Source organism: Bombus flavifrons, chromosome 5, assembly GCF_040668555.2.
Source record: "Bombus flavifrons isolate JBK064 chromosome 5, iyBomFlav1_principal, whole genome shotgun sequence".
Classification (NCBI taxonomy): domain Eukaryota; kingdom Metazoa; phylum Arthropoda; class Insecta; order Hymenoptera; family Apidae; genus Bombus; species Bombus flavifrons.
The window spans coordinates 361,945-385,167 of NC_138446.1; the positions used below are offsets into that span (position 1 = coordinate 361,945).

A 23,223-nucleotide genomic window follows, 5' to 3' on the forward strand; every position below is an offset into this window, starting at 1 on the left:
TGCTTGTCCTTACAAGCTAAGTTGGTACGACTCCTAACGACGCTCTTTTGGCTTAGGAATCGACCACGTGTTAATTATCTAAGTATATCCGTTGTGTTTAGACGTTTTGTACGAGGTGGTGAAATATAGAAAGTAAAATTGAATCTGAGTGAATCCATTAAATATCAACCCCAAACCTATATTTAATATCGCCGCTCGCTCGTAAAAATCTAGTCTAACCGCAGAACCGATCCAGCAGAGTCGCAAATTTCAAGAAAATCGCCTTCGTATGGAGACGCGATCGCAAGTGGATTTGGTTTTAGGTTAGGCTATAGTTTTTCGAGCGAGCATTGCGAGCGAGCATTGCGAGCGAGCAACACTTAAATGTGTGTCACAAACCAATGGTTTGGACCGTAGCGGCTTTGAAATATTCGCACCCGCCCGAGGAGTCGAAAGCTTCTATCGAATGGTTTACTTAAATAACGTTACAGGGAATCAATATTTTTACACAAATTTGCGACGTAATACAGTGCAATGTAACGACATAAATTTTTTCTTCTTTAATTTATTAATATTTACAATCAATTCTCGCATTGAGAATTTTCAGTAATTTTTTCTGGCGTGGCGCAGTGACATGGCTAGTTATTTATAATAAGTTAATAATTACTATAGATAAGTATAATTTATAAGTAAGGTGTTATAAACAGGTAAATATTATTTAATATAAATATCTAATTAAATCTTGTGTTTAGGTCTAGCGGGTACTGTCTCTTCAGCCTGCGGATCTGGTCCGACGTATAAAGTAGTCCAGTGATTAGGGGGTTTCGGTGTTTGTTGACTCTTTTGCTATATCTGTCGCTATATTTTGCTATTTCCTCTTTGTTTGACTGTGGGTATCTTGAGGTCGCGATGTATTGTTTCGTTGGTAACATACCAAGGTGCATCTAATAGGGATCTTAGCGTTTTCGATCGGAAGCGTTGAAGTATTTCAATGTTGGAGTTACTTGCTGTTCCCCATAGTTGGATTCCGTAGGTCCAGACAGGTTTTATTACGGTCTTATAGAGGGTAATTTTGTTCTGTGTGCTTAAGTTGGTGCGTCGACCAGTGAGCCAATAGAATTTTTTGAGTTTGTCCTTGAGTTGCTTTGTTTTGTCTGTGATGTGATTTTTTCAAGTTAATCTCCTGCCCAGGGTCATGTCCAGGTATCTGACTGTGTCCTTGCTAGGAATTGTTGTATTGTTGATGGTGACCTGGGGGCAGGTTTGTTTTCGGAGCGTGAAGGTTACATGTGTGGATTTTTTTTTCATTAATTTTGAAGCCCCACTTATGAAACCACTTTTCCATAGAGTCGAGACATCGCTGGAGAGTGAAGCAATTATCTGGTTTGCGTGGGAAGCTAATAGCGCTGTGTCGTCAGCAAATGTTGCTATTGTTATCTCTGTTAATATTGGTAAATCGGTAATGTAGATGGAGAACAGTAGGGATCCGAGGACACTACCTTGGGGTATGCCGGATTCTATTGGGAAAGTTGTGGAAGTGGCGTCTAAGTATTTAACCATGAATTGTCTATTGGTTAGGTAGGACTTTAGGATGGAGTAGTAGGCGTGTGGTAGGATTTTTTTAAGTTTGTATAGTAGCCCTTCATGCCATACTTTGTCGAATGCCTGTTGAATGTCTAGGAATACCGCTGAGCAATATTTTTTCTTTTCAAGGATTTGGCTGATAATGTGTGTTATGCGATGGATTTCCTCTACTTTTGAATGTTGTTCCCGAAAACCCAATTGATGATCTGGCAGTGTCTTCAAATCCTCTAGGAGTGGAAGGAGTTGATTCGTTAGCATCTTCTCGAATAGTTTTGACAAGGTAGGTGGGAGACTAATTGGGCGATAGGAGCTAGTTTCATATATTGGTTTTCCGGGTTTAGGGATGAGGGTAATCAGTAAGATTTTCCAGGCCTTTGGAAAGTATTCAAGGCGAAGAATAACGTTAAAAGTCAATGTGATGAGTGCAATCGCTTTTATGGGAAGTTCCTTGATTGCTTTATTGCCTATTAGGTCGTGCCCTGCTGCTTTCTTGGGATTTAGGCGACTAATTGATTCTATAGTCTCTGCAGAAGTGAAAGGTTCAATAGGAGGAGACATCTGGAAGGGAGAGTGCAGGTATTCAGTAATGTCCGCGGCAGCTTTGGAGGAATGGGGTTTAAATACTTTAGACAAGTATTTAGCAAACAGGTTGGCTTTATCTATAGGGCTACGCGCCCATCCACCTTGCGGACGTCGGATTGGAGGGATTATTTTCGGGGGGACGCGTGAGTTTCCTGGAAGCCTTCCATAGTGAGTAGTTGGAGTCAGCTGTGGGGGACAGATTGGCGAGATACTTATGAAAACTGTCGTTTTTATAATTTTTTATGATTTTGGTTAACTTTCTAGTTGCGTTGTTTAGTTTGCGTTTGTCATCCGGTGTTCTATGAGTCTGCCATACTCTTCTTAGTCTACATTTTTCTGCTATTCTTTTTAATATGTAATGGGGATATTCATGTTTGCTGATAGAAGTCTTAGTAGGTGTGGAGGAGCGGATAGCGTTTATTATGCTCGTGTTTGAGTATTCCGTGGCTGCTTCCATATCTTCATTAGTTTTTAGTAAAATTATGGCTGAAGTTGAGTGATTAAAGACTTCTCTAAAGAGCTGCCAGTTGGTGAGTTGGTTATGAATGAAGCCATTAGGTGTATTCTCGATAACTGTTGAACTGACTGCTGTTATCACGGGGGAATGATCAGAAGAGAGATCAGCCGAGGAGTTGATTTAGACGTATCTTGGCGAGATATTTTTGGTTATAAAGAAGTCAAGTAAGTCAGGTATTTTGTTAGTGTCAGTGGGTCAGTGTGTCGGTTCATATGTGGTGAGGTAGTTGAGATTGTTGGTGATTATGCTATTTAAGAGATTTTTGCCTCTTACTGTGACCAGTCTGCTGCCCCATTGGGTATGTTTGGCGTTATAGTCTCCTCCAGCTGTGAATCTATTTCCCAGAGCGTCAAGGAAGTTATCAAAGTCTTCTTTGACGATGGAGTGTCTGGAAGGGCAGTATACTGCTGAAGTGGTGATTGTACCCTGGCAGTCTTCATTGCTACGTTTGTTGCTTGGAGGTAGTCTTCCTGGAATGATGGAAGTTCGTAGTACTTAATGCTGGATTTGATTATGATTCCGGTGCCGCCGTGGGCCTTTCCGCTGGGATGTTGGGTATGGTAGAAGTTACAACCATTTATTTTCAGATAGTTTTTGTCGGTGAAGTGGGTTTCAGATACGAGCATTACGTCGATTTGCTGCTGTTTAAGGAAGAGTTCTAGTTCAAATTCGTGTTGAGCTAGACCGTTGGAATGCCAAAGCTGTCCAGGGGTTCATCAATGCAATAAACTGCAGGTTACGAGTTGGTTAAAATCGTGTAAGTAGCAATCCTTGCACCGAACATAGAACTTCATCAAATACATTTTTTTTTTCTTTGAAAGAATGAAGGACATGCTGTAATTCAGATAAGAATGAATTCGAATATTTGCTTCCAAATTTCGCTTGAAACTTTGCACCAAATGGCTGCATGCATGTGTCACGTAAACTTGAGGGTTGTGTGATAAAATAAAAATAGTTGAGTCGTAACACAACTATTAATTTTGTTTTAATTAAACTTTATTACATATTCAGCAATCAAACTGGAATACACGCTGAATTAACATAAATCACAATTCACTCTAACCACGTTATGTAAAACTGAGTTACAATGATACCTTAAGTACGCGATTGTTATAAGGGTAGAGACCGATAAAGATATGTTCACTATTCTAAGGATACAGAATAAGTGAAGTTTTACTGACGATACTGTCTCTGAAGAAAGCTAGGGGTGGGTGTGTCTAAGGACACGGGACTATCGGATTTGTTGATGACAATTTTGGTTAAGGAAGTGAGGGCAGTAGACACCGTCTCCGATTGGATAATAAGACGGTTGGTGAACCAGGAAGGGTTTTAGCCGCCCTCGTGAAGAAGTTGCTAACGGAACATACCAGACGTGAGCAAAATCAACTTTCCGTGTTAACCCGTAGTAAATAATAAACGTAAAAAGGAAATCTAAGACAAGAGATACTCGCTTGGTCTGAAGGACCTTAACTATGAAAATTCCAAGATCCCTGGTGGGTACTTAAGGCTATTGAGGGTACGCGCCAAGGATGTGCAGACATCTGGGCACCATCCGGCCGGCGGTGTGTGGCCTGGTCTCTGATGTGAATTGACGTTACACAATCTTCGTTTCTTCTAATGTCCTTTCCAAGAAGTTCCTCTTTTTACTGATATGGTTTCCTTGCAGATGCTGTTGATATCTCCTCCAAAAAGTTCTTCTCATTGCTGGTACATCAGTTTTTTGTTGAGTGCCGAGCGTGCAGACGTGTGTCTAGTGCCCTGTGAAGTTCACAAAAAACACGTGACGCCCATCCGTCGAAAGTGATTCGAAACAGACTTAATCCAAGTGTTTCTTAACTAACCAGTAGAAAATCCAATGCTCCTAATCTTTGACCCGAATCATAGCCTCTCGACTAGTTATTTTAAATTGAATTAACTGGATCGATAATGGCCCAAGCATCCCGACCAGGCTCCCTTGAGTAAAACCACAACTGCTCCGCTCTTCCTCCTCCGTGCCAAAAGGACAATATATCCCTTCTAACATTCGAGACTAAAAGCATCAAAAAGCGTAAGCTAGAAATAGTTAAAACAATTGCAATCACTAGCCAAAACGAACAGACAACAAGCGGTGTAACTACCTATAACAGATACGCAATACTAGAATCCACAAACGACTTCATGGACGAAGCTGAAACACCAACTAACCAAAATACACGTAAAAATCCCCCTCCCCTACCTATCTTCATTGACGACGTCATTGACATTCAAACAATGGTAAAGGCCATTGAGAAAGAAATTAACAAAGAAGACTACAAACTTAAAATAAACAATGACCAAGTCAGAATCCTGCCGACTAACCCAGAATCCTACAGAAAACTAACTATGCTACTAAAAACCGTAAACGCAAACTACCACACGTATCAACTTAAACAAGAAAGACCTTTTCGAGTGGTACTACGCAACATCCACCACTCAACTAATTTGAACGAACTGAAGTCCGAACTCCTAAATCATGGCCACGAAGTAACAAACATCAGCAACAAAAGACATAGAATCTCGAAAAACCCGCTATCCTTACATTTCATAGACTTAAAACAAAAGCCAAATAACAAACAAATTTATAACATCAATCGATTAATGAACTCAGTAGCAAATTCGAACCTCCTTTTATAAAAAAGGAGATAGTGCAATGTAAAAGATGCCAAAGGTACGGTCACACGCAGAAATACTGCAACCATAATTTCTGCTGCGTTAAATGTGCAGGTATACACCATACTGAGCAGTGCACTAAATCTCCAGAAACCACTGCGAAGTGCATCCTCTGTCAAGGAGACCACCCTGCGAACTATAAAGGTTGCTCTGCCTACAAAACCCTGTACACAAATAAGTACCCTAAACACAGAGTAAAAGAGATAAACAATCAAATACCAGTCCTCCTAAATTCACTATTACTTCAATCTCCTTAACTAATCAAATACCTAGTCCTTCTAACTTCACCACTACTTCAATCTCTTATGCCCAAGCAGTACAAGGAAGCCAAAATAAGCCGAATAGCCACAGGGACCATTCTCAAAATAGTGTCCCCAATTCACCAAACACAGACAACGTCTCTAGACTTGAAAAGCTAATAAAAAAACAATCTGAACAAATAAATAATTTGCTATCACTATTAACACTCAACATGGATAAATCAATACACCCCGACGCAAAATAAAACTAAGACGCATAGCTCTTTGGAACGCCAACGGTCTAGCTCAACACGAATTTGAACTAGAACTCTTCCTTAAACAGCAGCAAATCGACGTAATGCTCGTATCTGAAACCCACTTCACCGACAAAAACTATCTGAAAATAAATGGTTGTAACTTCTACCATACCCAACATCCCAGCGGAAAGGCCCACGGCGGCACCGGAATCATAATCAAATCCAGCATTAAGTACTACGAACTTCCATCATTCCAGGAAGACTACCTCCAAGCAACAAACGTAGCAATGAAGACTGCCAGGGTACAATCACCACTTCAGCAGTATACTGCCCTTCCAGACACTCCATCGTCAAAGAAGACTTTGATAACTTCCTTGACGCTCTGGGAAATAGATTCACAGCTGGAGGAGACTATAACGCCAAACATACCCAATGGGGCAGCAGACTGGTCACAGTAAGAGGCAAAAATCTCTTAAATAGCATAATCACCAACAATCTCAACTACCTCACCACATATGAACCGACACACTGACCCACTGACACTAACAAAATACCTGACTTACTTGACTTCTTTATAACCAAAAATATCTCGCCAAGATACGTCTAAATCAACTCCTCGGCTGATCTCTCTTCTGATCATTCCCCCGTGATAACAGCAGTCAGTTCAACAGTTATCGAGAATACACCTAATGGCTTCATTCATAAACAACTCACCAACTGGCAGCTCTTTAGAGAAGTCTTTAATCACTCAACTTCAGCCATAATTTTACTAAAAACTAATGAAGATATGGAAGCAGCCACGGAATACTCAAACACGAGCATAATAAACGCTATCCGCTCCTCCACACCTACTAAGACTTCTATCAGCAAACATGAATATCCCCATTACATATTAAAAAGAATAGCAGAAAAATGTAGACTAAGAAGAGTATGGCAGACTCATAGAACACCGGATGACAAACGCAAACTAAACAACGCAACTAGAAAGTTAACCAAAATCATAAAAAATTATAAAAACGACAGTTTTCATAAGTATCTCGCCAATCTGTCCCCCACAGCTGACTCCAACTACTCACTATGGAAGGCTTCCAGGAAACTCACGCGTCCCCCCGAAAATAATCCCTCCAATCCGACGTCCGCAAGGTGGATGGGCGCGTAGCCCTATAGATAAAGCCAACCTGTTTGCTAAATACTTGTCTAAAGTATTTAAACCCCATTCCTCCAAAGCTGCCGCGGACATTACTGAATACCTGCACTCTCCCTTCCAGATGTCTCCTCCTATTGAACCTTTCACTTCTGCAGAGACTATAGAATCAATTAGTCGCCTAAATCCCAAGAAAGCAGCAGGGCACGACCTAATAGGCAATAAAGCAATCAAGGAACTTCCCATAAAAGCGATTGCACTCATCACATTGACTTTTAACGTTATTCTTCGCCTTGAATACTTTCCAAAGGCCTGGAAAATCTTACTGATTACCCTCATCCCTAAACCCGGAAAACCAATATATGAAACTAGCTCCTATCGCCCAATTAGTCTCCCACCTACCTTGTCAAAACTATTCGAGAAGATGCTAACGAATCAACTCCTTCCACTCCTAGAGGATTTGAAAACACTGCCAGATCATCAAGTGGGTTTTCGGGAACAACATTCAAAAGTAGAGGAAATCCATCGCATAACACACATTATCAGCCAAATCCTTGAAAAGAAAAAATATTGCTCAGCGGTATTCCTAGACATTCAACAGGCATTCGACAAAGTATGGCATGAAGGGCTACTATACAAACTTAAAAAAATCCTACCACACACCTACTACTCCATCCTAAAGCCCTACCTAACCAATAGACAATTCATGGTTAAATACTTAGACGCCACTTCCACAACTTTCCCAATAGAATCCGGCATACCCAAGGTAGTGTCCTCGGATCCCTGCTGTTCTCCATCTACATTACCGATTTACCAATATTAACAGAGATAACAATAGCAACATTTGCTGACGACACAGCGCTATTAGCTTCCCACGCAAACCAGATAATTGCTTCACTCTCCAGCGATGTCTCGACTCTATGGAAAAGTGGTTTCATAAGTGGGGCTTCAAAATTAATGAAAAAAAAATCCACACATGTAACCTTCACGCTCCGAAAACAAACCTGCCCCCAGGTCACCATCAACAATACAACAATTCCTAGCAAGGACACAGTCAGATACCTGGACATGACCCTGGGCAGGAGATTAACTTGAAAAAATCACATCACAGACAAAACAAAGCAACTCAAGGACAAACTCAAAAAATTCTATTGGCTCACTGGTCGACGCACCAACTTAAGCACACAGAACAAAATTACCCTCTATAAGACCGTAATAAAACCTGTCTGGACCTACGGAATCCAACTATGGGGAACAGCAAGTAACTCCAACATTGAAATACTTCAACGCTTCCGATCGAAAACGCTAAGATCCCTATTAGATGCACCTTGGTATGTTACCAACGAAACAATACATCGCGACCTCAAGATACCCACAGTCAAACAAAGAGGAAATAGCAAAATATAGCGACAGATATAGCAAAAGAGTCAACAAACACCGAAACCCCCTAATCACTGGACTACTTTATACGTCGGACCAGATCCGCAGGCTGAAGAGACAGTACCCGCTAGACCTAAACACAAGATTTAATTAGATATTTATATTAAATAATATTTACCTGTTTATAACACCTTACTTATAAATTATACTTATCTATAGTAATTATTAACTTATTATAAATAACTAGCCATGTCACTGCGCCACGCCAGAAAAAATTACTGAAAATTCTCAATGCGAGAATTGATTGTAAATATTAATAAATAAAAAAAAACAAAGCTTTGGCATTCCAAGATTCACAGTAAAATTGATACTCGCGACCAGTGTGCAATTACTTATTCTATATCTTCATTGTGTTCGTGGACTGTTGAAAATTTCATCCTAATTACCAATTTTATGTTGGATGCTATGGTGTATCTGAAGGTTAGGTTTCACAGTTTGAAGACATTTATTTTTAAATAAAAGCTATAAACGTGTCCGGGTTGGTATGGTATGGCACGCAATTCTTAAATTTAAAGGAAAAGAATACACTAATTATGCAAGGTCAACATATCAATGTATGATGATTGTAGAAACAACTATCATTAACCTTATATTTTATACTTTATTATATTTTTTAAATATTAGTTTTCTTTATAAATTGAAGCAAATAATACATTTATTTTTGATTATGAAATTGTTGAAAGTTTTTGACATGTTTTTACCATTTATATTATTTTTAGTAACATGTCGCAATGCGTTAATATATAATTATGTATTTCATAAAAATATCATAAGAAATTACAATAATATGTTTCTTAATGACTTAATAAGCAACATTAATTGAAATTTTTAAGCACATTTGTAATGGCTTCAACACAAGTCGCAACAGCATATGCACCAGCATCTACATTCTGGAAATATTGTGTTTGTTTTACATAACTAGCTCGTCCTACCCTGTAACATAAGTTAAAATGAACAAATCAGTTGAATTCAATGCAAGTAAATAAAAGTCATGTGTTATATATATGTCGGAGATGAAAGGACATCGGAGCCTTCCCTTTGGAACTTCGGGAAAATCCCTTAACACCGTAATCTAGATTCTATTATAGGCGTAATTAAACAATTGTCATCATTCAATCCGATTGTATTTGTTCGAGATCTGTGATAATGAGCTTGGGCTCGAAGCGACAACCAGTCGCCGATCGTAGCCGCGGTCACGGGATGAACGCTTTGTCTAACAAAGGTATGGAGAAATTCTATAGCTCTCCTTAAAAGAAATATTTGTAGCGGCAGGCGACAGTAAACATTCCAACGGTTTCTGTCCTGTGGCTCGCCATACGCAGACCCAATTCTTCGGCTATGATGGTTACCAGATGCCGACGCATCTCCACAGTATATTGTTCAGCTAGCCTGAGGGCCGTTATAAACATTAAGATCTAGTGACCTAAAGTCCTTCAAACAGACAAACAGTCTTTGTCCCAACTACGGGAAGATAGGCGAGATCTATTTTTCAACGAACGACGCTTCCCGCTAGCAACTTTCCCTCAAGGACGGCTACCATCCTTTTATAGCCACCGACATGGAAATTGACCAATTAACAGTAACGTCAATTTCCCTCACTTTCTGACCTAAGGCTATCCTCGACGAATCCGATGATCTCGTGTCCTTAGACACAACCCATCATAGTTTTCCTCTGCAGCATCATCGCGACGGAAAGTCATTCTCTCGTGAGATCGTATTAGCGAGTTACTTAGCGTCTTTACGCTCGGTGGATATTCCACGTTTTAACAAAGAGTCAGCTTATATATATGTCGGGGTTACATTTTAATTTAGGGTTAGGGGCGTGAAACAAATCTTCGTTTGGATTATACAGTGTCGTTATGCAATAGAGAAGACATTGACTAGTGCAAATACGATTATTATAGGATTGGACAAGTAACCGTGGTAATTAGATACTCGAGAAACTAATGACAATGATTCTAGGTTCAATAACGAATCCGCAGTCAACGGGATGATAGATGAACATGCTCACAAAATCTAAGTTTGTTAAAACGAGGAATATCTACCGAGCGTACAGACGCCAAGTAACTCGCTAATACGACCTCACGAGAGAATGACTTTCCGTCGCGATGGTGCTGCAGAGGAAAACTATGACGGGGTGTGTCTAAGGACACGAGATCATCTGATTCGTCGAGGAAAACCTTCGTTCGGAATGTGAGGGAATTGAACGTTCCTGTTAATTGGTCAATTTCTATATTCAGTTCTCCCTGAGCAGTCGAGCTATGCGGACGTGTGAATCAGTGTCTCCGTACGTGCGACAAGTGGAGAAAACAAAGTGACTGAAGACAGAGCCAATCGCTAATTAAGGGAAATATGCAACAAATACCACCAATAAAAATACTAAACAAAGGCGAAACATACTTTATAAACAGAGCTGTAGATACAACAAACGCAAAACAATCAACAAACGAAGATCATGACTGCTCAGTTATAAAGGAAACAGAAACGGGAACTACACAAAAGAATGACGAGAAGAATAACATCAACAACGATCTATCACACCAGAATGAAAGCTGGAAGGTTGTAACTTCCAGCAAAAAACGAAGAATAACATCAAATACAAATGCTAGGAGGGATGTAGAAACGGAAAGGCAACAATGGCTTCAAGAAATTCTTCTCCAAAAGTCCTTCAGCGCACTGCCACAAGAGATGGAATCAGACCCAGCGGAAAAACCAAAAACACACATCGCCAAACCACCAGCAATCTACATAGATGCCCAGATATTAGACCCCCTAAATGAACTATTAAACATCACGGCAGGTAAAGTAAATTACAGCATCAAGCAACTAAAACTGGGCCAGGTAAAAGTCCAAACGAACACCCCGGAAACTTATAGAAAAGTGGTGAAAGTGCTAAAAGAGAAAACGCCGGGTGTCCTACTTACCAGCTTAAAACTGATAAAAGTTACAAAGCAGTAAACAGAGGATTACACCTAAAGACAAATACAAGTAACATATGCGAAGAACTAGACAAAATCGGACACCAGGTAAGGGCGATAAATAACATAATCAGATATGATACTAAACAACCATTACACGGGAAAAACAACCGATGTAAAATGTTACAACTGCAGTGGAAACCACCCAGCCAGCTACAAAGGCTGTATAGTCAGAAAATAACTTCAACGTAAGCTCTTTCTGCTGCTTCGAAACAGGACATACAATAACTATTACAAACAACAAGACAGCGCAGAAATTGAGACATCAACAAATATACAGCACGTAATGAATATCAACCACAATAATACCAACACCATTGGTAGCCGAAGCTACGCGCAAGTAACCAAACAATCAACACCATTAGACAACCAAAACCAGAATAATAATATCAATGACGCTACAGAAATCAAAGAACTACTAAAGCAATCCATCAAAAACACCGAAATGCTAACAAAAATGATAAGCGAACAAAACGCAGTACTCAGACAGCAAACGCAACAAATCACAGTAATGCTACAATTACTTACAAACATGCTGAGCAAAAAATAAGAAATAAAAATAGACACGCTTAAAATAGCAGCCTCGAACTCTAACGGCCTACAACAAAGGGCCCTAGAAACCAAAACATACCTGTACAGCAATAACATCGATATACTACTCGTATCAGAAACACACTTCACTACAAAAAGTTATATAAAAATACCGTACTACACCATTTATGATACCAAGCATCCCTCAGGAAAAGCACACGGAGGGACCGCAGTAATAATAAAAAGCGACATTAAACACCACCTACACAGCCAAGTCAGTAAGGAACATATACAAGCAACCACCGTTACAGTACAAACTACCAGCAACCATTTACAGTTGTCAGCAGTATATGTACCACCGCGACACAAAATTGCATCACAAAAGTGGGAAGAGTACTTTAAAAAATTAGGTGACAAGTATATCGCAGCGGGAGACTACAATTCAAAGCACACACTATGGGGATCAAGAATCACTACACCTCGAGGTAGAACCTTGGAAAAATACATTAGAAACAATAACCTCAATATATTATCCACAGGAAGACCGACATACTGGCCGACAGACCTGAGCAAAACACCTGACCTACTTGATTTTGCAGTTACAAAGGGACTAAACGCAAATAAACTAAATATAGCACCCAGCCTCGAGCTTAGCTCCGACCATACACCCATAATAATTACATATAGAAAAAAACCAAAACTTCAAAACAATTCAGAGACACTATGCAATAAAACAACCAATTGGCAAGCATTTAAAGAAATAATTGAGAGCAAAATCAACTGCAACATCCCATTGAAAACAGCCGAACACATCGATCAAGCAGTAACATCATTTACAGAAACTATTCAAGAAGCAGCATGGGCAACCACTATAGCTGAATCAACCAATAGACAAACAATAATAATTCCGCCAGACATCCTCGAAAAAATTAGAGAAAAAAGAAAAGCGAAAGCATAATGGCAAAAATATAGAACAAAAGAAAACAAAAAACACCTAAACAAACTTGCAAAGGAAATAAAAAACAAAATAAAAGAACACAACAACAATGAGTTCACAAAGTTCATAGACTCACTATTTGCACACGGGAACTACAACTACTCCCTATGGAAAGCCACAAAAGAATAAAGTAGACAATAAAACTGGTTCCAGCAATCAGAAGAGCAGATAACACATGGGCAAGAAGCAACGAAGAGCAAGCTGAAAAATTTTTCAACCACCTTTACAACACATTTACACCACATAATATCAACAACAGCAACTCCAAATGCCATACGGACGAGGATGCGCAAACAACTAGTACTTCAACTGACAAACACTACACCATACCTAAAACAACAGCACAAGAAATTAGAAACATAATCGAGAAAGCAAAAAATAGTAAAGCACCAGGAATCGACCTAATCAATGGTAAAATCTTGAAAAACCATCCGCCAAAAGCGATAAGACTAATGACAATAATATTCAATGCAATACTAAGAATCCAATACTTTCCTAAACTACGAAAACTGGCACAGATCATAATGTTACCTAAACCAGGCAAAGATCCACACGAAACTACATCTCACAGACCAATATCACTACTTCCTGTATTTTCCAAAATACTAGAGAAAATAATATACGACCGCATAAAACCAATAATGGAGAAGGAAAAATTAATACCAGATCGCCAATTTGGATTCAGAAACAAATACTCCACTATAGAGCAAATGCACAGGCTCATCAACGAAATAATACTAGCATTAGAAAACAAACAATACTGTACAGCCCTCTTTATGGACATAGAGGAAGCATTTGACAAAATAAACCACGAAAGCCTACTTCAATCAATCAGAAAACAATTCCCGGAGCAGATATACCAATTAATAAAATCTTACTTAAGCAGCAGAACCTTCGTAATAAAAATCAAGGACACATACTCCGAAGTCAAAGACATCAAGGCAGAGGTTCCGTAAAAAAACGTCTTAGGACCAATACTATACACACTATACACGGTCAGCATACCAACAACTACCAATAGCAAAATACTGACATTCGCGGACGACACAGCGGTACTAGGCAGGCACACTAACCCTGTAACAGCAGTCACATTACTACAAGAACATATCACAAAAATAGAAAAGTGGCTACAAGTTAAACAAATTAAAGCAAACCCCGATAAATGCAACCATATTACATTCACACTGCGAAAACAGATACTACCAAACATTATACTGAACGGCACGCACATAATGCAAACAAGATAAGTCAAATACCTAGGACTCCACCTAGAAACACAACTCACATGGAAACAGCATACTGAATCAATGATAGACAAAATAGACAACAAGGAGACAAATGCGTTGGCTAACAAGTCGAAAATCCAAACTAAGCATAGAAAATAAATTAAAAATATACAAAACGATCATAAAACCAATCCGGACGTACGATATACCGCTATGGGGAACAGCAGCAATTAGCCATATAAGCAAAATAGAGACAATCCAAGCTAAAATTCTCAGAACAATAGTAAACGTCCCATGGTACGTTAGAAACGAGGATATACGGAAAGACCTTGGAATACCAACGGTCAAGGAGGAGATTAGCAGATGCGCAAGAAGGTACAGAGAAAGAATAGCAACGCACCCGAACCGGCTTGCAGCGGAAACGATCAACACATCAAGCATAGAAAGAAGACTAAAAAGGAAACATCCAACAGACCTTACCAAGGACATAACCTAACAAACACGAAGATGGTAGCCCGCTAGGGGTAGCCACCCACATGATAATCAAACAGCCAAAAAATTCTACCAAATGTCCAAATCAGATAAATTGTGAATGTAAACAGCTAAATAAAAAAAAAATTTCTATGTTGGTAGTTGAAGAAGGATGCTAACCGCCCTTGAGAGAAAGTTGATAGCGGGAAGCATCGTTCGTGAGAAACGCAGATTTCCCGTAACTTCCCGTAGTAGGTGATACATTTAGGGACTGTTAGGATAAAGACTGTTTGTCCGTTTGAAGGACCTTAGTTAACAAAATCCTAAGATTTATAGCGGGTCCCCAGGCTAGCTGAACATGTACTGTGGAGATGCGTCGACATCTGGTAATCATCTTACCCGAAGAATAGGGTCTGCGTGTGGCGAGCCACGGCACAGAAGCCGTTGGAATGTTTACTGTTGCGCGCTGTTACGACTATTTCTTTTAAGGAGAGCTATACAATTACTCTATACCTCTGTTAGGAAAAAACGTTCATCCCGTGACCGCGGCTTCGTCCAGCGACTTGTTATCACTTTGAGCCCAGCTCATTATCACAAATCTCGGACAATTATAATAGGGTTAAATCATAAAGACCCGGTGTCCTTTCATCTCCGATATATATAATATGAGTTAGAAGACAATTCAAAGATCGTTAGGATACACGTAATGTAATAATAAATAACCTCCGGGCAAAACAATGTCGACACTACGTGCAACCGTCGAACAAAGACGAATTTGAATTTTCCGACTTTCTTTCGATCAGTATAAATAAACAAACGCAACCGAATCAGTTCAGTTTTCTATCGAATATCCAACGAGTTATCGACGAGAATCTAACGAGCATTTATCGAGTATTTATCAGCGATCTTATTTTGCGACTTATACACTGTACGAGCGTCTCAACGACATTATTTATACTTACTTATTTATTTAATTTAAATATATTTGACGGGTTGCAACACCAAGTTCTCGTTATTCTAACTACCAATCCTCTACAAGTTCTCTACATTGGTGACCCCGACGTGGTAAGTGAATAAAAATGATGGCAAGTACTAACGAAGCTGCGGATAGCAAGTCCACAGCTAATATAACGATCAGTATGCCTCCATTGCAACCCTTGAACATCACAAACGCAGCTCGACGCGACGGACATCACGACCGACAAGTTAAAATTCACAACCCTCGCCAAATGTCTCGACGGTCAGCTACTACAACAAATTGAGGGCATGTTGACGAATTCCCCAGCCCCAGGACGATATGCGATGCTACAAGGGAAACTCATTCGCATACTAACCGATACAGACAGTGCTCGGATAAAGAAGATGGTGGAAAGCAAAGAGATGGGCAATAAGAAGCCATCTCAATTTTATCAGCACCTTAAAAAACTCGCTAGCCCCTCCACACCTGATGATTTCATCCACACGCTCTGGAGGAATCAACTATCCGCCCGCATCAGGCGTATCCTGGCCGCGGTCGACGACAGGAACCCAGAACAATTAATGCAGTCAGCGGAACTGATACCAGAGGAATTTGAAGAGGAGTGCCAGTGTACTGCCCGAATAACGACGGTAATTGATCCACTAGCTCAAACAGTTGGAACAAACGAAACTTGTATCACCCCTTTCAACGCGTTGAGTGACTAAATGAACCAACTGAGGGCCTCGGTGAGTGCGCTGAGTTTCAATCATCGTCCTCGTCGGCGATCGAGATCGAGGAGTCGGAGTAGATCAAGGTCGCGAGAACGATCGTGTGACTGCGGCCTATGTTACTATCATCGGACATTCCGGGACCGCGCACGAAAATGTCGGTCCCCTTGCAAATGGAAGCAGGGAAACGGGACCAGCCGTCCGTAAATACGGCATACGATGACGGCTTGGGAACCCGCCGCATTTTTGTCATGGACAAGAGGACGAAAATTTCATTCTTAGTGGACACCGGTATCAACACATGTGTGTATCCGCGCAACAGGATATGCGAACCCGCGAACGAAAGCGATTACGACTTGTTCGCGGCCAACGGAACGCGGAACTTGCGGCACCATCACGGTGTCCTTCAACCTATCGCTACATCGAGCCTTCAGGTGGCGTTTTGTAATTGCCGATGTACAAACGCTCAAAGTTATTTTAAGGAAAGATTTCAGTTTCCTTTGTTTAATGTTTTATGTTACCTGTTTAAATGATTGAATGCTTACAGTTACTAATATGTGTCATGATACGTTCCACGTATTAGATATATGTAAATATCAGAATTAGATATCGATAAAAACATACAACTCAAGAGATTACTTTCTGTATTATTTAGAATATTATATTTGTTTTCTCAAATCTATCAAACACGGAAAACAGAAAGCAGTGTTCTAGCCAGATACATATGCTTTGTTCTCTTAATTTTGTTATACAGGTACATGATTATATGGGATCGTGGTACAATTGGGTGGTGGGTACTACATGCAAAAATAAATCAGGAAAAAGGATAACATTTTCTCATTTTTGTTTCATAACACTTTCACTAACTTGGAGTGAACATATACGTACTGGCAGATTTTTTAACTCATCTATTTCGGGAATGCAGCCTTAAATTAAAAAATGTGATTCATTTTTCTAGATTTATTTTCGCATATAGATTACCGTCCGACCGATTATACCACAATTTTAAGGACACCCTATATACAACTTCTGAGAAAACAATTGACTTACCTCCACAAATTTATTTATAACAAAGTAAACGATAGTATTAATAATTACAAATAATAATGTAAATTAAAAAATATATGAAAATTAAAAAACACTCCAATTCTCATCATTTTTTTTCCACTTCTCAATTTATAGTGCTGATCATTATGACTTTTGAAGAAATAAAGTTTGTAAAATTAATTGTTATGAAATAAAATCTAGAACATATACGTTCAATTTGAAGTAAACTTGTTTATAAGCAATTATAGTAATGCACATTTTCAAGAGTGTTCAGGCTATAAAGCAACCCACGATCCAAGCTTGTTATCAAAACCTTCCGACTCGACATAACATACAAAACAATCATCATTATGTAGAAATAATATAAAACAATTATCGCTGAAAAATTTTGATTCTTTCTACAAAAAAATATACAAACTGTTTTGCACTTACTTAGCTTTCATATTCTTCGTGGATTCACATGCTTTCCAAGTTACTACCTTTAATGCATCACAAATGTCTACTAATGGCTTGTGCAACAGGTTTTCAAAAGTATCACAAAATGCATTGAGAGCATCAACCTAATAAAACACAAAAAGTATTTAAATAGTATTATAGCAAATTGATATTAAAATGTATAAACGATCTTTTCACATGTATACAACATTTTATTTTTCAACTTTAGACATATCTTAAGGAGATATCATTAGTTAGTCGCGACATTTAATTATTATAAAAGTATTCATACATCCTATAAAAAGGTTATTTTTATTAACATGTAAAGTAAATACATGTTATTTTACAGCATCATATGTTATTTAAATAAAATATCTCTTATTTATGTACGAATGATTGAAAGTTTTACTTGAAAGAAGTAAGCCAAGAAAATTTCAAATTTTTTTTTTTTTTTTTTTGTTTATTGAAATTTACAATCAATTCTCGCATTGAGATAAGTATAATTTTTAAGTAGGTATTGTAAATAAGTAAATATTACTTAATTTAAATAACTAATTGAATCTAGCGTTTAGGTCTAGCGGGTACTGTCCCTTCAGCCTGTGGATCTGGTCCGACGTATAAAGTAGTCCAGTGATTAGGGGGTTTCGGTGTTTGTTGACTCTTTTGCTATATCTGTCGCTATATTTTGCTATTTCCTCTTTGTTTGACTGTGGGTATCTTGAGGTCGCGATGTATTGTTTCGTTGGTAACATACCAAGGTGCATCTAATAGGGATCTTAGCGTTTTCGATCGGAAGCGTTGAAGTATTTCAATGTTGGAGTTACTTGCTGTTCCCCATAGTTGGATTCCGTAGGTCCAGACAGGTTTTATTACGGTCTTATAGAGGGTAATTTTGTTCTGTGTGCTTAAGTTGGTGCGTCGACCAGTGAGCCAATAGAATTTTTTGAGTTTGTCCTTGAGTTGCTTTGTTTTGTCTGTGATGTGATTTTTTCAAGTTAATCTCCTGCCCAGGGTCATGTCCAGGTATCTGACTGTGTCCTTGCTAGGAATTGTTGTATTGTTGATGGTGACCTGGGGGCAGGTTTGTTTTCGGAGCGTGAAGGTTACATGTGTGGATTTTTTTTTCATTAATTTTGAAGCCCCACTTATGAAACCACTTTTCCATAGAGTCGAGACATCGCTGGAGAGTGAAGCAATTATCTGGTTTGCGTGGGAAGCTAATAGCGCTGTGTCGTCAGCAAATGTTGCTATTGTTATCTCTGTTAATATTGGTAAATCGGTAATGTAGATGGAGAACAGCAGGGATCCGAGGACACTACCTTGGGTATGCCGGATTCTATTGGGAAAGTTGTGGAAGTGGCGTCTAAGTATTTAACCATGAATTGTCTATTGGTTAGGTAGGGCTTTAGGATGGAGTAGTAGGTGTGTGGTAGGATTTTTTTAAGTTTGTATAGTAGCCCTTCATGCCATACTTTGTCGAATGCCTGTTGAATGTCTAGGAATACCGCTGAGCAATATTTTTTCTTTTCAAGGATTTGGCTGATAATGTGTGTTATGCGATGGATTTCCTCTACTTTTGAATGTTGTTCCCGAAAACCCACTTGATGATCTGGCAGTGTTTTCAAATCCTCTAGGAGTGGAAGGAGTTGATTCGTTAGCATCTTCTCGAATAGTTTTGACAAGGTAGGTGGGAGACTAATTGGGCGATAGGAGCTAGTTTCATATATTGGTTTTCCGGGTTTAGGGATGAGGGTAATCAGTAAGATTTTCCAGGCCTTTGGAAAGTATTCAAGGCGAAGAATAACGTTAAAAGTCAATGTGATGAGTGCAATCGCTTTTATGGGAAGTTCCTTGATTGCTTTATTGCCTATTATGAATGATCCTACAACTTCTTGGATTGTTGAAAATATCGTTTTTAATGTATCAAAATCTTTAAATTTAGCTTGGAATTGTTCCGTAATTTCTGTTAACGGTGCTGTGAATTTTTGAAAATTTGCATTTGCGTGTTCATTTATTATCTCTTTACGAGAAAATGATGAAATTGGGAGGTTTCTGTTTTTAATATAAATAAATAGATTTGTTCCTGGAAGCCGTTAATGTGTTCAATTAATTCTGATATCGTTTGGTCCTGCTTTTCTAAATTTAGATTTAAGCGGTTGAGGTGATATATAAATCTATCAAAAATGCTAATTCACTTAAAAACGAAATATCTTCAAATTAATGCAATTGTTAAGGTATAGAGAGGATTCGGAAATATAAATAGTTTACTTTATTTCACACACAACAGCTATACATATATATTACACTCTGAAGATCTCGATAACCTTCTTGCACTCACGCTTGTTGTCAACCGACTCCACCAGATTCTTCTAACGGCTTCCAACCGCCTTTTGTTTCAACTCAGACCTGGACGCCCTCTGATGCTTACACACACATTCACATGTACAGTGTAAATGTATCATCTACCTAACAGCAATAAATTCTCACTTCTTTTATTTCATTTTTTAAAAATTCGGCTATTTCATTTCTTAATGAAAAGAATCGGGATAAGCTGAACTCAACCAATGTATATCTATATGCAAGGATGGGCCTTCATACGTGGCACTAATTTCTTGTAAGAAGTTTTTAAACTTTTTACGCGTGAATGCATTATTTGTACTTCTAATCAAATTAGTAACTTTCATTACAGTTTTCATCGTGGAATTTAATATTAAAATCTTTCCACATCACAGCTCTCGATGCAAGATGCAATGAAATGTTGGATCATTTTTCTCAATAGGCCTTTTAAGCTGCGTAAAATAAAAACAACAGGCTGTAATAAGCCAAAAATGATAAATTATGATGTATACGTATTTGACCGTAGTGATATGAATTGACATTTAGCTTTAGTTGCTGAAGAAAAAGATATAGAGTGATGACTAACTCATTTGTGGTAGGAAAATCTATAGAGTAACCAACTCTGGCCCGCGAATCGTGAATTCGTCAGTCCTGCTCTTCTCGAAAGGTAGTAGACTTTATCAAATCCGTTTAGTTAGAGATCTTCTCCCTGATATCAGTAAGACATTTGACAAAGTAGCTAATAAGCCAATAAAGTCTCACTACATTCTCAATCATATTATTCCTAACGATCAATTCACTTTTCATTCAAAATACAACACCATTCATGCTATCAGTAAGTTTGTATTTGATATTTGCGGGGCAACGAATGCTGATAGATTTGTAGGAGTACTGCTAATCGACCTTGAAAAAACCCTTGGACACGGTGTGGTTGAATGCGTCGTTCTACAAGCTATTCTAAAAAATCTTCAAGTTATTTGAGCTCGTCCACAATTTTCTCACTTAATAATGGTGTGCAATAGGACACGGTAAACTTACCCTTGCATTTCGATATTTATTTCGGCGACTTACTGTTCTCTTTGACCTAAACAATTAGGATGAGATATCTGCAACCGCTTTTGCAAATAATCTATTATTATGTGTTTCCTACAGGAAATTTTCCCAAATTAACAAAATCTCCCAAAATACTTTTAACAAGCTCCAGTTCTATCTTCATAGTTGGAATCTCCGATTTAATATGGGCTATTTCTCAAAACATTACGAAGTCAACTATTATGTGGCCAAATACTCTAGCATATTTAGCATTCTGGAAAAATCATTTAGCTGCCCTAAACCAATTAAACATAAATCCTCGATTAAATATTTAAATTTAAATCGTTTTAAAGTCGTAAAATTTTTGGGTCTTAATCATTTTAAAAGATTAAGATTTCTAAATAATTTAAGATTGGAACTCTCCATAGCTCAAATAACAATGTCGTCAAACAAAAAATTATTGTATTCAAATTTTTAAACAACAGTGCATATATTCTATATTATAAATTATTAGTAAGGTCTATAATTATACATGGTGGTTGGTAACTGGTGGTACAAGCGGAAAGGGGGTGATTCTACGCGAAAAAAGAAGTTGAAAATATAGGATAAAAATTTTTTCTTTTTTTATTTTTCCATCGAAACAACGATTTACAGTGAGATCCGTTATAACGAGACGTGATAAAGTGCACGCGTATCGAGCGAAAATTCAAAGTCGACTTTCTCGAAAACAAAGCCTCAAACGAAAAATTTTTATTCTATATTTCGACTTCCTTTTTCGCGTAGAACCACCCCCTTTCCGCTTGTACCACCAATTACCAACCACCCTGTATATGAAATGCTTATATGATTCAATATCTTCACTAGCACGATGGAGAGAAGCAGGTTCGCCGAGAGGAAATATCTAAAACAATGCCCAGGATGATTCAACTCTCCTAGTTCCAATTCAAAAACTAAAATAGTAATTTAGAATTGTATAGCTATATGAATATTATGAGAATTTATTTATCTGAGTTGAAGCAAATAAGGAGTTATTGGGTGAAAATTAATGATATCTCAAATAATGACTGAATTAAATACCGCGCGTTCTCAAATTCTCTTTATTTTCAAAAAGCTACGAAAATCGGATATCGAGTAGGTAAAAATTGTCGGATCCGGACTGAGGATAGCATCTCACTCATCTACTATGTTGGAAGAAATCCGTACAATAAAGAGATAACATATATTCTTAAGAACTTCTAGACGAATTTGAAATATTCACTACCAGATTCTACACCTAATTTGAAATCCCACTTAAACTGCTGATATCCATGGACCAATTTAATAACAGTATAATGTATTTATTATTAGGTATATACATGTATTAGCTAGAATTGCGTATGTTAGATGAGATTAGTACCTGCCACAATTAGGTTCCTACGTAAATATTCTGTTATTCTATGGTATCACTTAATTCTATCGCATTATTATTATTATTATTATTATTTTATTCTTTATCTTTTCACATTAGTTTTTTCGGGTAAGCAATCGTGTTTGGACCATGCATTTGTTTTTTGCACATGTCACATTTGGTCTAATGTTATTTTATCTATTTTTTATCCATATTTGTATTAAAAATTACATGCCGTGACGAAGTATATAAATTATGCGAATACTTACTGTAACTATTTACAACTGTATATATAACTGTAACTATTTACTGTAAGTAAAACTGTGGCATTTTTCATTAATTCTGTAATACTAATTTGCGAGAACTGTTACTAGAGCCATACAGATTTAGTGCATATTTTTTTTTTTTATAAGTGGAGAAATCCTCATCGACACCCTTTTTTTTTTCTTTTATTCCGCGAGGAGGGGAAAATGCTGTTATGCATACCCAGAGACCTCTTCTCCGGGTTATGTAGGATTCGGCAGATGGCATGTCATACCTACTAAAAACCCCTCCTCATTCTCCCTCTGCTCGGTACTCGAGGCACCAACCCGGTACTGTCATTCGACATTACTTCAGGTTGACCTCTACACAATGTACCCAATCCTTTATCTTCTCTCCTTGACT

At 38.2% G+C, this 23,223-nt stretch overlaps 1 protein-coding gene across 3 annotated transcripts in view; it reads right to left on the bottom strand.

The window, feature by feature from the left end:
• Positions 1 to 9,197: 9,197 nt before the first annotated feature.
• The window catches only part of LOC138180086 (triokinase/FMN cyclase), a 71,507-nt gene continuing 57,481 nt past the window's right edge, over positions 9,198 to 23,223 (bottom strand). For all 3 annotated transcript variants that reach the window (XM_069113558.1, XM_069113557.1, XM_069113559.1), the window contains exons 10-11: positions 17,799 to 17,926; positions 9,198 to 9,363 (exon numbers count right to left, since the gene is read on the bottom strand). In XM_069113558.1, the coding sequence (XP_068969659.1) occupies positions 9,246 to 9,363; positions 17,799 to 17,926 (246 nt within the window). In that variant the 3' untranslated portion in view covers positions 9,198 to 9,245. The remainder of the gene's footprint in view (positions 9,364 to 17,798; positions 17,927 to 23,223) is intronic.